At 39.9% G+C, this 15,248-nt stretch overlaps 1 protein-coding gene across 1 annotated transcript; it reads right to left on the bottom strand.

Moving 5' to 3' along the window:
* Positions 1–1,082: 1,082 nt before the first annotated feature.
* LOC139157274 (sulfotransferase 6B1-like) lies at positions 1,083–14,787 on the bottom strand. The gene is made up of 7 exons (XM_070733890.1): positions 14,508–14,787; positions 13,208–13,353; positions 9,548–9,637; positions 8,458–8,584; positions 4,735–4,829; positions 3,461–3,614; positions 1,083–2,064 (listed from the first exon to the last, which is right to left on the bottom strand). The coding sequence occupies exons 1-7, from the start codon at positions 14,701–14,703 to the stop codon at positions 1,934–1,936; spliced, it is 939 nt and encodes a 312-aa protein (XP_070589991.1). The 5' UTR covers positions 14,704–14,787; the 3' UTR covers positions 1,083–1,933.
* Between the last annotated feature and the right edge of the window lie 461 nt (positions 14,788–15,248).

The following is a 15,248-nucleotide window of genomic DNA, read 5'->3' as shown; positions in this document are numbered from 1 at the left end:
CTCATTCTACCCATATGGCTTTTTATGCCTATCTATTCAAGTACAGTGGTACCTCTACCTAAGAATGCCTCTATTTACAAACTTTTCTAGATAAGAGCTGGGTGTTCAAGATTTTTTTTTTGCCTCTTCTCAAGAACCATTTTCCACTTACAAACCCAAGCCTCTGAAACTGTAACCGGAAAAGGCAGGGAGAAGCCTCCGTAGGGCCTCTCTAGGAATCTCCTGGGAGGAAAAAAGGCTGGAAAAGGCAGGAAAAGCCTCTGTGGGGCCTCTCTAGGAATCTCCTGGGAGGAAACGGCCTCCACCCTCCCTGTGATTTCCTCAATCACACGCATTATTTGCTTTTACATTGATTCCTATGGGAAAAATTGCTTCTTACAAACTTTTCTACTTAAGAACGTAGTCATGGAATGAATTAAGTTCATAAGTAGAGGTACCACTGTACATATTTAGATGGTAACAGCCAAATTCCTGGCCTCCTTAATGCTGATTGACTGAAATCTGTTTTAGGACTAAAAATGGTGTTGGAGACTTTGTGGTAGGGAATGCCAAAATTAAAAGCAGCTGCCTGATTATATTCAGATATTCACAGCATTTGCCAAAAATTTATAATGTGGGTGGCATGCTTTGAAACAAAGAATCTGTGGGAGGTCTGTTAAAGCCCACAAAAATGCACAAACATACGACACCACTAGAAGAAAAGTAGGGATGGCCGGGGATTTTCTCTTTCTCTATTTCAGTTCCCTTAAAGAGGCGTGCGCACGCAAAGCATACACACGCATGCGCAGTGCCGAAACATATTAAAAAATCCCCCCCAAAAAACAAGGTGGTGATGCATGCACAGTGCTGGAAACTCAGCTTCTGCGCATGCACAGAAGAAAAAGAACAGGAAAAAATTCCCCAAAAAAAATTTCCAAAAAAAATTTCCCCCCCCCAAAAAGATGACGGTGTCCACAGACTGGCACCGACAGGACCGGTTCCATTACATCATTGTGAAGTCACCAGTGGGTTGCTACTACTTCAAACTGGGAGGAACCCACTTCTGACTCTACTCAGCAAGAAAACTATCAGACAGGACTCAATGAGGTTTAAATATTATGCAAAAGAAAGAAACCTTAAAATAGAATAGCTGATTCCTTATGGCAGTGCAGAAAACTGACATTTAAAATCAGGACTTAAGCAGTTGTGATTTGCCCTGCTACCTGTCACCTTCTTGCCATCTGCTCCCATTACTGGACCTATCGTTTTCTAGACTGTTCCCTACATATTGAAAAAATATATATTACTGTTATTTTTCCTTTTATTCATTAAAAATTAAACTCAGTCAAGTGGACAATTAAAAATGTGTCACAAGTACCATTGACTGGTGCTAATGATTGATACAGGTTGCTGCCAGCCTCCTAGGTATCAACCAAATATCTTCTTAAATTATATGATGTTCCGAGTAGCACAGTTTTTTGCAGTGCTGGTGGTGGTGGTGGTGGTGGTGGTTGTTGTTAGCATTATTATTAGTATTACTAGCATTAGCAATAGCATTGCCAGTGTTAGCTCATTCTGGGCCTTAGCTTTCCTGATTCCCTACTTGCAGATTTGGGCTATTTGCTGATATTCTTATTTAGTTTTGTGCATCTACTTAAAGCTACCACTGTACATAAAAATAAGTATGTAATATCAAAAATGTCAATATCCATAAGAGGAGAAAAGAGTGAATGATATATTAAAAGCATCTTTTTTTCCAGATTGTTGGACTTCAGTTCCTACAATTTTTAGCTCATCATATAACCCAACCAATAGCCGTGTTAGGATTAATGGTATCAGAAATGATATCTGGCACATCTGGAGACTGAGGAAGACACTACCAATTCTTCTTGAATAAGTATCTTTAGCCTCACACAGAGAATCTGAACATCAGGTGAAGAGACTGAGGGTTGCTTCAGTTTTTGCAGTACACCTCATATTTCAACTTCATTCCAAGCTTAGTTTTTGCTACAGTCTCCTCAAATTTTCTGTCCATTTTTTTATTCTGGCTTTCTGAGAAGACAGACATCCAATCGCCTATGATGCCTAAAGAAAAGAAAAGAAGAATTGAGATAATTGGGAATTGAGACACCCCCAGGCTTATATAGTTTATGTATGGTATGATTGTGTTGTATGGTTTTAATGATGGGTTTTAATTTTTTAAATATTAGATTTGTTATATTGTTGGTATAACAATATATTATATTATTATATTATATTGTTATTGTTGCTGTGAGCCGCCCCGAGTCTGCGGAGAGAGGCGGCACACAAATCTAATAAATTATTGTTAATTACAGTGGTAGGTGGAAGGTAAAGGGAGAGAAAGTCTTTCCCCCGAAGAACAGCTATTCTTCAAACTTCTGTGGAGATTGTCAGTCATCCAGGTCATACCTGTGTTTCTGTGAAAATTAATCCCTGCCTTATATATTTTTTTGAACCTGAAATAAGGTCTTATTGTCTTGGTCTTATTGCCATGCACTCAAATACCCAATTGGGCTTATTATCAGAGGATGTCTTATTTTTTTTTGTGGGGGGGAGGGTAGTTGTCTCAGAGATACTTTTCAAAAGGCAGCTGGACTTTTTTTCTCCTTGAGGAAGAAGATGTTTTGCTTCTCGTACAAGAAGCTTCATTGCTTCTGGCAGGATTCTGGAGGTTGGTGTGATGGAAGGATTAGCCTCAAAGTTCTGTTGCTAAGCAAGACAGTTGTTAAATTGAGTTTTGACCCATTCAATGACCTTTCTTGCCACCCTTGTTAAATAAATCACTGTGGTTGTTAAATTAGTAACATGGTTGTTATTTTAATCTGACTTCCCCATTGACTTTGCTTGTCAGAAGATTGCAAAGGCCTGACCCTGGGACAATGCAACTATCATAAATATGAAACAGAGCATCCAAATTTTGATCACATGACCATGGAGATACTACAATGGTTGTAAGTGTGAAAAATGCCCATGTCACTTTTTTTCAGTAATGTTATAACTTTGGTCATTAAATGAACTGTTGTAAGTTATTTGCTGGTATTCTGATTTAGTTTTGTGCTCCCATTACCCCTATTTTTAAATATTTGATCTTTTTGTCCCTCAGTTTGTCAGAGAGCACTTAAGATGACATGCCTAACAAAATGGTTATTAAAATCGACATTTATTTAACCTTGTCATACCATAGATAATCGTGGCATCCAAATCTTAATTCATGATCTTCTGAATCAAGTAGCCTCTTATTTTGGAGGTTTTTCCTTCTCTTGTAGCCAGACCAAACAGCAAGCATCAAAATACAGTACCCCAATTTTGCTTCCTGTATCTCCTGATTTGTACTTGAGTTCCCCTTGTTCATCACTTTGAATACTTTGAGTAATGGGAACTGAAACCCCACATACCATCAAGCCGCTAGTTTAGAGAGGATTGCTAAACTGGCAAAATTATTAAAAACATTATAAGTTACCTTTGCGGAAAAGTACCGGGCCCACTTTTCCATAGGTTCCTGCATTAGCTTTCATGCTTTCAAAACATGTTTCCTTTACAATGCTCTCAATTTTTTCTTCAGTCACAGAAAAATCTAAGAATTTGGCTATTTTTTTAAGAGCTGAGGTTGGATTCTGAATAAGCCAAAAATACATATAATGTAAGTTAATAAGGCTTTCCTGGAAACATTTCAAATATCTCTACTCCAAGTCTTGATCTGGGTACCACACCAAAATTTTGATAATTGCAGGTTGGAGTTGTGTGAATTAGAAAAAATAAACAAGTGAAACAAAGCACAGACTTCATTCTTCCATTGAAATACTGTGTTTTCCCCAAAATAAGACCTGTCTTATGTTTTTTTTAACCCTGAAATAATGCTTGGTCTTATTGCCATGCACACAAAAGCCTGATTGGGCTGATTATCAGGGGATGTCTTATTTTGGGGAAAACAGGGTATTAGCAGGAGTAGATCAACTAATCCAGAGGTTGATTTTTTAAAAAATTCTGATATTTGTTTGTTTGATTGTTTGTTTGTTTGTTTGATTGATTGATTGATTTTTATGCTGCCCTTTTCCTTAAACTCAGGGCAGCTTACAACATGTTAGCAATAGCACTTTTTTAACAGAGCCCCCACAATCCGGGTCCTCATTTTACCCACCTCAGAAGGATGTAAGGCTGAGTCAACCTTGAGCCAGTGATGAAATTTGAATTGCTGACCTACAGATCTACAGTCAGTTTCAGTGGCCTGCAGTACAGCACTCTACCTGCTGCACCACCCCAGCTATTGAGCCTAAAATTTCTGTTGCTAAGTGAGACATTTGTTAAGAGAGTTTTGCCCCATTTTGCAACCTTTCATTTTTATATATTTACCATCTACTTAGAAAAATCAATCAAGCAGAAACCTTGAATTATATTTCCTATTTTTATTTCTTAATCAGTTGTTCATTACCATAGAGTAGTTGGCCAAAAATAATTTTATTCTTAAATTAAACTAAATATTTATTATTACCTCTTTTACCAACAATCAAGTGAACAACACTACAATCAAGAAACAGCAAAAAAGCCAACAGCAAACAGCCTAATCTAAGAACTTCTAAGGCCACTCCCACCAACGCTACCAGGCAAGCCACCAGAATATAAACTGAGGGCAAATCCCACTTCTTACTAGCTACTGATAATATTATCTAGTTTGGATAATGAAATGCCTGCAAGCAAACAAGCAAGCTCAGAGAGCACACAGGATCCCTCACTTACCTCTTTTATCTCCTCATAGGTAATAAAAAATAGATTATTTTCATCAAAATACTTATTCCATTCAATAATATGATCAAAATAAGATCCAAAGACCACTGAAATGAATTAAGCAGAACATATTGATTACTTATCTATAACAGAGTAAATGATAAAGAAAATACATATTTTTGCTATTTAGCCCCACAAACTGACAAAGTAAACAGACAAACAAACAATGGTGTGAAGATTATAAATCAAAGTTTGGAGTAATAGAACAAAGTGCTTCTCTGAATATTTATTCCATGAGAAATTCAGAATACAGTGATCCCCCGGTTATTGCATCCCCGACCATTGCGAACAGGGTAATTCGCGATTTTTCAACCCGGAAGTCAAAACACCATCTGCCCATGCGTGCCCTTTTTTCTATGGGCACGCATGCGTAGATGGTGCCCGGCAGATCAGCTGCTGGGCGGCTTCCCTGGGTCTTCCCCCTCTTGCTGGCGAGAGGGCGAGCAGCGGGCATCAGCAAGGAGTTTCCCCACCGCCCACGCAAACTCCTCGCTGCCGCCCGCCCTTCGCCCGCCCACACCGTTCATTCTCGCGGCCAGAGCGAGCGTGGACAAGCTGTTCGCTGGCGCTAGCTCTCGCCTGCCTGCCCGCTAGCGAGGAGCCGCCTGCCTGCCCGCTAGCGAGGAGCCGAAGATTGGGGGCGGCGCGACGTCGCCACCGGCATGGGGGGCTTACCAGCACCCCCCGGACCCCCAACCCGGGTTTGGGGGGCTGCTAGGAAGCCCCCCATGCCGGCGGGGACGTTTTAAAACACCCGCGCGACTTTCCAATGAGTCCCGAAGACAAACGCGTTGTCTTCGGGACTCATTGGAAAGTCGCGCGGGTGTTTTAAAACATCCCCGCCGACATGAGGGGCTCGCTAGCACACCCCCAAACCCGGGTTGGGGGTTCGGGGGTGTGCTAGCGAGCCTCCCATGTCGGCGGGGACGTTTTAAAACACCCGCGCGACTTTCCAATGAGTCCCGAAGACAAACGCGTTGTCTTCGGGACTCATTGGAAAGTGGCGCGGGTGTTTTAAAACATCCCCGCCGACATGAGGGGCTCGCTAGCACACCCCCAAACCCGGGTTGGGGGTTCGGGGGTGTGCTAGCGAGCCTCCCATGTCAGCGGGGATGTTTTAAAACACCCGCGCGACTTTCCAATGAGTCCCGAAGACAAACGCGTTGTCTTCGGGACTCATTGGAAAGTGGCGCGGGTGTTTTAAAACATCCCCGCCGACATGAGGGGCTCGCTAGCACACCCCCAAACCCGGGTTGGGGGTTCGGGGGTGTGCTAGCGAGCCTCCCATGTCGGCGGGGACGTTTTAAAACACCCGCGCGACTTTCCAATGAGTCCCGAAGACAAACGCGTTGTCTTCGGGACTCATTGGAAAGTGGCGCGGGTGTTTTAAAACATCCCCGCCGACATGAGGGGCTCGCTAGCACACCCCCAAACCCGGGTTGGGGGTTCGGGGGTGTGCTAGCGAGCCTCCCATGTCGGCGGGGATGTTTTAAAACACCCGCGCGACTTTCCAATGAGTCCCGAAGACAAACGCGTTGTCTTCGGGACTCATTGGAAAGTGGCGCGGGTGTTTTAAAACATCCCCGCCGACATGAGGGGCTCGCTAGCACACCCCCAAACCCGGGTTGGGGGTTCGGGGGTGTGCTAGCGAGCCTCCCATGTCGGCGGGGATGTTTTAAAACACCCGCGCGACTTTCCAATGAGTCCCGAAGACAAATGCGTTGTCTTCGGGACTCATTGGAAAGTGGCGCGGGTGTTTTAAAACATCCCCGCCGACATGAGGGGCTCGCTAGCACACCCCCAAACCCCCAACCTGGGTTAGGGGGGTGCTAGCGAGCCCCCCATGTCGGCGGGGACGTTTTAAAACACCCGCGCCGCCCCCAATCTTCGGCTCCTCGCTAGCGCTGCGGAAGTAAAAACACCATCTGCACATGCGCAGATGGTGTTTTTACTTCCGCAGCGCTACTTCGCAAAAACCCGCTCGTTGCGGGGGGTCCTGGAACGGAACCCTCGCAAAGAGCGGGGGATCACTGTACTACCGTACTTTAACATCAGACAAACTGGATGCAGTGGAAATTCTCCTTTAAATAATATTAGAGAAATGTAATTGCCCAATACATATTCATTCTTTCCATTGATGTTTTATATTGATTCCAGTGTGATCTTTTATTGTACCATTTCTATTTAACATTTTGTTCTGATTAGTAACAAAGTGGAATACTTTAGGAGATGTAAATTATTGATCACTATTATTGGTTGTGGTTGTTATTTCTTTTATTGATTAAACATGAAACTCAGTCAATTGAACATTTAAAGATGTGTCATAATATCATTGACTGATGCTAATGATTGATATGGGTCGCTGTCAGCATCCTAGGTATCAACCAAATATCTTCTTAAAATATACAATGTTCCAAGTAGTGCAGATTTTTGCAGTTCCACTGGTGTTATTGCATTTGGTATTATTATTATTGTTGTTGTTATCATCATCATCATCATTTGACTCACAGTTTGAGACTTATAAAAGCTTCACAGTTCAAGTCCTAACCAAGGGTTTGTTTGTTAAGAACAAATCATGCCAAACCAATCTCATTTCATTCTTCAACACTATGACTAAATTATTAGACCAGAAAAATACTGTGGACATAATATACTTAGACTTCAGCAAAGCCTTCGACAAAGTAGACCACAACCTACTTCTTCATAAGCTAGAAAAAAGTGGCTCCAGTACTCTTTAATATCTTCATAAATGACCTAGATGAATGAATAGAAGGAGAACTAACCAAATTTGAAGATGATACTAAGTTGGCAGGAATAGCTAATACCCCAGAGGACAGGCTCAAGATACCGATGGATCTTGACAGATTTGAACAATAGGCCCTATCTAATAAAATGAAATTCAATGCAGAGAAAAGTAAATTTCTACACTTAGATAAGAAAAACCAAAAATATGCATACAAACTGGGTAAAACCACACTCAATAGCAGTGACTGTGAGAGAGGGTCTAGGGAGGTACTAATACCACTCTATAAAGCCTTAGTTAGACCACACTTAGAGTACTGCATCCAGTTTTGGTTGTTGGGTTGATTGGTTAATAGGAGCATCTATAGGAGGAATTGAAAACTTATGCAAATTCAGTCAAAATCTTGCTTTTTCTTTTTTATACATGCACATTTCTAAACGATACAGGGTTTTACTGCATAGTTGCAGCCGATCTATTGACATTTTTGACAATTCATTAGATTGACTGAAAGTGACTTGTTCACCAAAAGTGAATGATTTTCCACGCAGACTGTATAATTCCATTTTTGTTTATGTTGTATGACAATATGTCATTTCAAAAATAGTCAGCCACAGTTAGATGGAAGATTTCATAGCATGGTGTAACAAATATTAGGCTAATGTGCAGTTAATCCAGCTTTCAGTCTGTTATATGAACTTTGGAGTATAAAATGAAACATGGAACTATTATTGCTTTGTCCTGTAGCAATGGAAATACGTTTCAGTATTGAAAGATAAAGAGAACAAAAAAGCCAGAAGAAATCTTGCTTTTCTTCCACCGACAGATGGAGGGTACAGGAGACCAAAAGAATAAGGCCAAGGGCTCTCTACAGTCCATTTCTCCCCTTATTTGAATCATAATTTATTTTGTTTCCAATGAAGAAAGAAGCCTACCTTTTCCAGTGACAAAATCTTCAAAGAACTCATCCCAGGTTTCCTGTTCAGGAATCAATTTGACGCCTTTGGAAAAATGGAAGTAAGATACAACTGTGTCCTTTGGATTCCGTAACAAAACCAGTATCTTTAAAGCAAAATCATATATTGACATGTAAATATAAAATCTAGAAGACCAGAAACCTGAAAACATTCCATTTTTAAAAAATTGGAGTATGAAAGTTCAAATGTACCTGTAGGGGAGATGGATGGAATAGAAAATAACAGATAAACAAGGAAATAAGGAAATGAATTGAATGGGGGTGAAAGATAAAATCAGGAGAACAGTAATTTTTAAAAAAGTTTTTCAAAGACCCATTTCCTAAGATCCTAAATAAACTATTGTAAGCAGCAAAGCTCAGACTATTTTACCTGAATTTTTAAACAATGGTTTGGGTTTGAATATTTAAGTGGAGATTTTATTTGTTTCTTTTATTTCTTAAATTTATTTGCAGGTCATCTCATCTTGAAATAACTACAGGTGATGATGTGATATCACCAATGTGTTGAACTTGCCTGAGACTAAAATGACACTAAATAATGACATCCAGTGGCAACAAGTCTCAGACTTTGGGCTCCAATAATACATCTTTTTTGAGTGCTTGAAAATCAAGCAGCAGACCCAGTACCTTTCTGAACAAATGGTTGTCCAATCTCTTCTATTTCCATTTCCTAAGTAAAGTATTGTAAGCTAAGAATATTTGACATGAGATTTAACAATGGCTCAGTCTGAATAATTAAGTGAAGTTATCACTGATTTGATGAATTTGTCTCATACAACAGTAAATAAGGAAATCAAGCTGCAACAATCCCAGATTTTGAACTTCAATGATGCACCTTTCTTCCATGCTTGAAAACCAGAAAAAGAAATGATACATTTTTTATTCTGAATAAAATACTGTTTCTCATAGCTAAGATCCAGGCCTTCTCAGGTCATGAAAATTTGATGAGATGCTGGGAGTGTTGTCCTATTTTGCGGTGTAAATTTATTTGATAATATCTTATTATTAGATGATATATAACATCACAAAAAGAAAATGCAGGTACTTACTTTTGCCTTTTTTTCAAAAATAGATCTGGGCAACTTTTGAGGGATGAGGTGAGTTTTTATAACTCTTCTGGAAGCCTGTTTGTCCATCACCTTAAATAATGTTAAAATCATAATGCAAGCAAAATCATGCAGAAATATAGGGATATCAAAGTTCTTCTCAACAAAATGAGTCTTGTTATATATTGAATATAATAAAGTTGTGTTAAGCCCAGCTCAAGTGAAACTAACTTTTAGATGAACCTAACTTCAGCTGTTTTGGAGGGAAATTTAGACCATTCATATTTGGTGGGTTCGTTCTAATACAGTGATACCTCATCTTACGAACACCTATTCATATGAACTTTTCGAGATACGAACTCAGTATTTAAGTTTTGTTTGCCTCTTCTTAAGAACCATTTTCACCATAAGAACCCGAGCCCGGGTGCATGCGCTCTCTTACTACATGTGCGCTCCCTTACTGCCGCAGGGATTCTATTTATGCCACTCCTCTCCATAGACTCGGGGCGGCTAACAACAATAATAAAACAACATATAACAAATCTAATATTTAGAATAACTAAAAACCCTTATTAAAAACCAAACATACAAACAAATATACCATGCATAAATTGTATAGGCCTGGGGGGAAGGAATATCTCAATTCCCCCCTGCCTGATGACAGAGGTGGGTTTTAAGAAGCTTACGAAAGGCAAGGAGGTTGGGGGCAATTCTGATCTCTGTGGGGAGCTGATTCCAGAGGGTCCGGGCCACCACAGAGAAGGCTCTTCCCCTGGGTCCTACCAAACTACATTGTTTAGTCGACGGGACCTGGAGAAGGCCAACTCTGTGGTTGCTGGGATTCGTGGTTGCTGGGATTCGTGCGGCTGAGAGGTCGAGAAACTGGTTGCTGGGATTCGTGCGGCTGAGAGGTCGAGAAACACCAGGACAGAGGATAAACCTCTGTTCTGGGCCTGCCAGAGATCATCCATCAACACGACCAAAGCAGTTTCCGTGCTGTAGCCGGACCTGAATCCTGACTGCTGAGGGCCTTAATAATCGGCTTCTTCCAAGGACCGCTGGAGGTGGAGCGCCACCACCTTCTCAACAACCTTCCCCATAAAGGGAAGATTGGAGACTGGACGATAATTGTTAAGAATGGCTGGGTACAGGGAAGGTTTCTTGAGGCGGGGGCACACAAATGCCTCCTTTTAGGGATCGGGAAAGGACCCCCTCCCCAAAGAAGCATTGACAATCTCCTGGACCCAGCTCCATGTCACCTCCCTGCTTGCCGAGACCAGCCAGGAGGGACACGGATCCAGTAAGCAGGTGGCAGAACTCACAGCTCCAATGGCCTTGTCCACTTCATCAGATTCCCTTTCCTTGTGACTGCCGCGCCACAGGGAGTCCCTGCCTCCGGACTGCCAACGCCAACTGTTGCCAACCAAAGCAACCCCCTCTGCCTGCCTGCATTTCCCCAGTTGCCCGGCTTCCAAAAGGAGCCAGGCAGCTGGAGGAAAGAGGGACCATGGACCCTGCAACCCCCCCTCTGCCTGCCTGTGTTTCCCCGATTCTCACGGCTTCCAAAAGTAGTTTCCGTGCTATAGCTGGGTCTGAATCCTGACTGCTGAGGGCCTAGATAATCGGAACTCAAAGCTCCAATGGCCTTGTCCACTTCATCAGGTGTCACCAGGTCAAACTCGCTCCAAGCAGATGGACTAAGACGGGCCCCTGTCACCTCAACTGTCAGCCGACTGCACTCCAATTGGGGCTTGTAGCATAGTAGGAAGTAAAGTGTGGTATTTAAGGTCAGTTCACAGATGATGGTTTCTGGAAGATCGAGGGCATGTCTAACTTGGATATTTTTAAGGTTTAGTGATTTTTTATAAAAGATGGCAACTCCATCTCCCCTACAGGTTTCATGGGATAGTCTCTTACTGTAATAATGGAGTCAGACAGGGAAGCATTCAGCCATGTTCCGCAGACAAATATAATGTTGAATTTAGCAGTTTTTGATAAGAGGAGTAGTTTGGGAGATATTGAGGAAGTAAGGAGCATGCATACTTATTTTGGGGTGATGAGGGATTGGTTTTGGGTGATGGGGGTTGGATGGTGGATGGTGGATGGTGGGACTTATTTTTGATGGAATTAGTGTGGTAGTCAATATATAGGTCAGTATATCCTTGGTCTTGAAGTCTTTTAAGATCTGCTCAGAGTTCACAGTGGAGATTCATTGTAGGATGAAGGTTTTTTTGGCTTTGGTGTCATTTCTACTAATAGAGTTTATAGTATGGATGAATTTACATTTGAAGGATTCATCCTTGCAAACTACTCTGTGGGGCCACCGAACCGTGTCTATCCTTGAATTCAGGACCATTTCTAGAAACTTCAATGATGTCTTTGGGGAGTTTGTTGGTTCTACAATTTTGTAAACCTTTAAGTTATCAGGTTCATCGGTGACATGCAGCCCAAATAAGATAGCAATTAATCAAAGGCAAATAACATGGAAGGTTTAGCAAGCAAGAAAAACAGGCTTTTAAAAGGCAGAGTTCAAAAATTCCTTTCCATTGCAACTTGTTTGAAATGTAGATTGCGTTGATTTACTACTGGCAATTCACTCCTGGCAATTATCTTCTTTACAGGGATTTGCCTGTTATTTACATTATATTAATTACAGGGATTTGCCTATTATTCTGCAGTTCAATTTGAGTCAATAAATGCTGTTGTATCTATGCTGGTCTGTTCTTGCCTAATGCAGCCCACTACACAATAAGTCCCACTGAACTTTGTCATCATAAACTGCTGTGGTAGACTGGAGGAAGATGTCAAAGAGGGGACTGAGTTTGGAGTCATTGTATTAGAAGAAACAGCACAAGTCGGACTTCCTCAGGATTCCTTGCTGTTTCCAAGGGAATGCATTCAATCTGGTGAGACTCTTTAAGGTATTTGACTGGGGTATTTTTCCTCTACAATTCTCTGTGAAAAAGGTCATGAGCTGAACTAAGATTTCATGATGAAATACAAAGCTACCGAAAATAATTTCAAAATAAGGACAATCTGACTGAATCTTTCATTCAAGCCCTAACTTTTTACTTGTTTGTCTTCATGCAGCCTGTATATGCTCTCTGAAGTGTTGATATATATTTATCGCTGATACATGGTAGCATACTATATTATCAAAAATCAAAGATATTTCATTCCTTACTACAATGGAAATTACACTAAATTAGGTTGGTTAAACAAACCAGCCAAGATAAAAATATTGTCGCTGCTGACTTGGGCCTTGATGTCAGGCAGTGCCTCCTTTATGACCTCTGTCTATGAATTACCACTTCCCATCAATGCATACACATTGGGATAAGTGCAGCTCTTACTTCCAAAAAGGATGCATGTCCCTACTTTATCTTATTTCTCATAGATTCAGGCTAGCAAAATCTGCTTTGTTTTTAGTAGAGCTTCAATGATCTTCAACACATTTTTTGCAGTGAGCTGATTAAATCAAACACACAGACTCACACACAAATCCTTATTTATGTTCTGCACCTATCAAGGTTTTTTTTTTCCTAATGAGTGAATTTTACTTTGTTAAAACAGAGCTGCTCTGTCCTATATCACTTTTTAAATCTATCATGTGACTTTCTTGCCATTTGATAGTTGCTACTGAGTATTTCGCCAACTTCTAACCTCAAATTTTCCTGGCCCTCCAAATTCAAGAAGAGAAGTTAGTGATAACTCTTGCAGTGTTTCCAGCCTTTGTTTCCATTTGTCTTCCTCATATTCTCCAGAGGCAGCTTCCAAATGCATTAGGATCTTCTGAACCCAGAATGAACCTGAAGAAATGCAGAAATGCTATCAGTTAATATCTAAAAAGAATATTCCTGACCACAGATAGTTTCAATGATATCAGAGTTGAAACTGTAAACACAGAATGCAGGAATAAACATTGACAGGACGGGCAGCTTTTTTAGAAAAAGAGAGAGGTGAGTGCAGCTCACTTACTGGCATATGTTTATCCCAGTAAGTTTAGGTATGTAGACTTGCTGAGTAAGAACAAGTAACTAGACATTAAGCATTGTTACTAAAAATGGCAACTATCAATTGTCTTCTTTAAAGTAAGAATATAAAGACATAGAAAACTATCTGATAGAGCTGTATTATAATCTATATTGCATAAAATATTAATTAATATTGGTCTCAAAATCAAAGTCTTTGTAAATTTGAATAGATAAAACTATCTGGTTTGATTACATATACACTATATGTAATTCTTTGTGGTATATCCACTGAATATAGAATTTATCAACACACCAATGTTTTAGTCTGCTCAGATCCTGATAAAGTCATTTCTCAGTGCCACACAAACAATAAAATGGATTTTACCATAAAAACATAGAAGATTGGTGGCAGAAAAAGACCTCATGGTCTATCTAGTCTGCCCTTATACTATTTTCTGTATTTTATCTTAGGATGGATATATGTTTATCCCAGGCATTTTTACATTCAGTTACTGTGGATTTACCAGCCACATCTGCTGGAAGTTTGTTCAAGGATCCACTACTCTTTCAGTAAAATAATATTTTCTCATGTTGCTTTTGATCTTTCCCCCAACTCTTTTTAAATGCATTTTCATACATTGCATGGATTGATTTGGAAAATATGTAATTTACATTTTCAGAATTACAGTATTGTTCATACAGTTGATTACTTTTAAGCAGAAATGCCAACATCATTTTAAGCAGAAATGCCAATATCATTATTTGTTTATTTCTTAAAATACACAGAAAATCAAGAATGCCATCTTAGACATAGTAATCTTTAAGAAATTTCCTTAAGGCAAATTATTAAATGCATCACAATAAAATGTGTAATGCTTTGGAATCTGCAACTTTTTTATTTAATAGGAAGTCTGTTATAAACTCTAAAGAAACAATTAAACATGGTTACATATATGCAAAATCATTCCTTGCAAAACTATAATATTTACCTGATTTGGGGTATGACACTAGTATGATATCATCTTCTCGAGCTCTAAAAGTATGAATACTTTTCAGGACTTCCAGGCAACAGAAATTAGCAGGATATAACACCCCATCATACATAAATGTCCGTTCTGAAAGAGCTGTTTTTTCATTTTCTTCGAACTTTTCATCTAGAAATTTGATTAGTGGTTGTTGACTCATGATTGTGCTATTCTAAGATCACAGATGTGTAGCCTGGAGATTCAATTGGCTTCATAAGTGAAGGTAATCCATTTATAGAGAAACCAATTGTCACATGACAAAGAACACACAAAAAGAACAGATCATGTTACTAATTAACTAGTGAGGAATAAATCTATAATCAAAGTTCATTTAACCTTTCTTCCTGCAAAACATTTTCCAATGAAGTTGTGGCCAATTTAGATTGAGTAGATAATGTTAGAGAGAAAAATATTCTTAAGGAGATAACTGACCAGAGGCAAACTTCTCTGAAAATGGAGATAGAGTTTCCGAGTTCGTAGACTATCCACTGTTGACCTCTCCCAATTCCTAAGGGGCATACATAAGTGCACCTGTCCTTACTGTTTCTTCTGTTCCCTTCTGTCCCCTGTCCTTACTGTTTCTTTATTCTTACTTGTTACATGTATAAGAATATTATTACTTCTAATGCTTTTCTTTTTCCTTTCAAATTTTAGACGTTTACCAGTATCATGTATTTAATTATTATTGACAAAACAAATAAAATA

The sequence above is a fragment of the Erythrolamprus reginae genome, chromosome 1, assembly GCF_031021105.1.
Source record: "Erythrolamprus reginae isolate rEryReg1 chromosome 1, rEryReg1.hap1, whole genome shotgun sequence".
Lineage (NCBI taxonomy): Eukaryota > Metazoa > Chordata > Lepidosauria > Squamata > Dipsadidae > Erythrolamprus > Erythrolamprus reginae.
The sequence above is the reverse complement of the archived record's forward strand: the minus strand, read 5'-3'. Positions and strand labels throughout refer to the sequence as shown.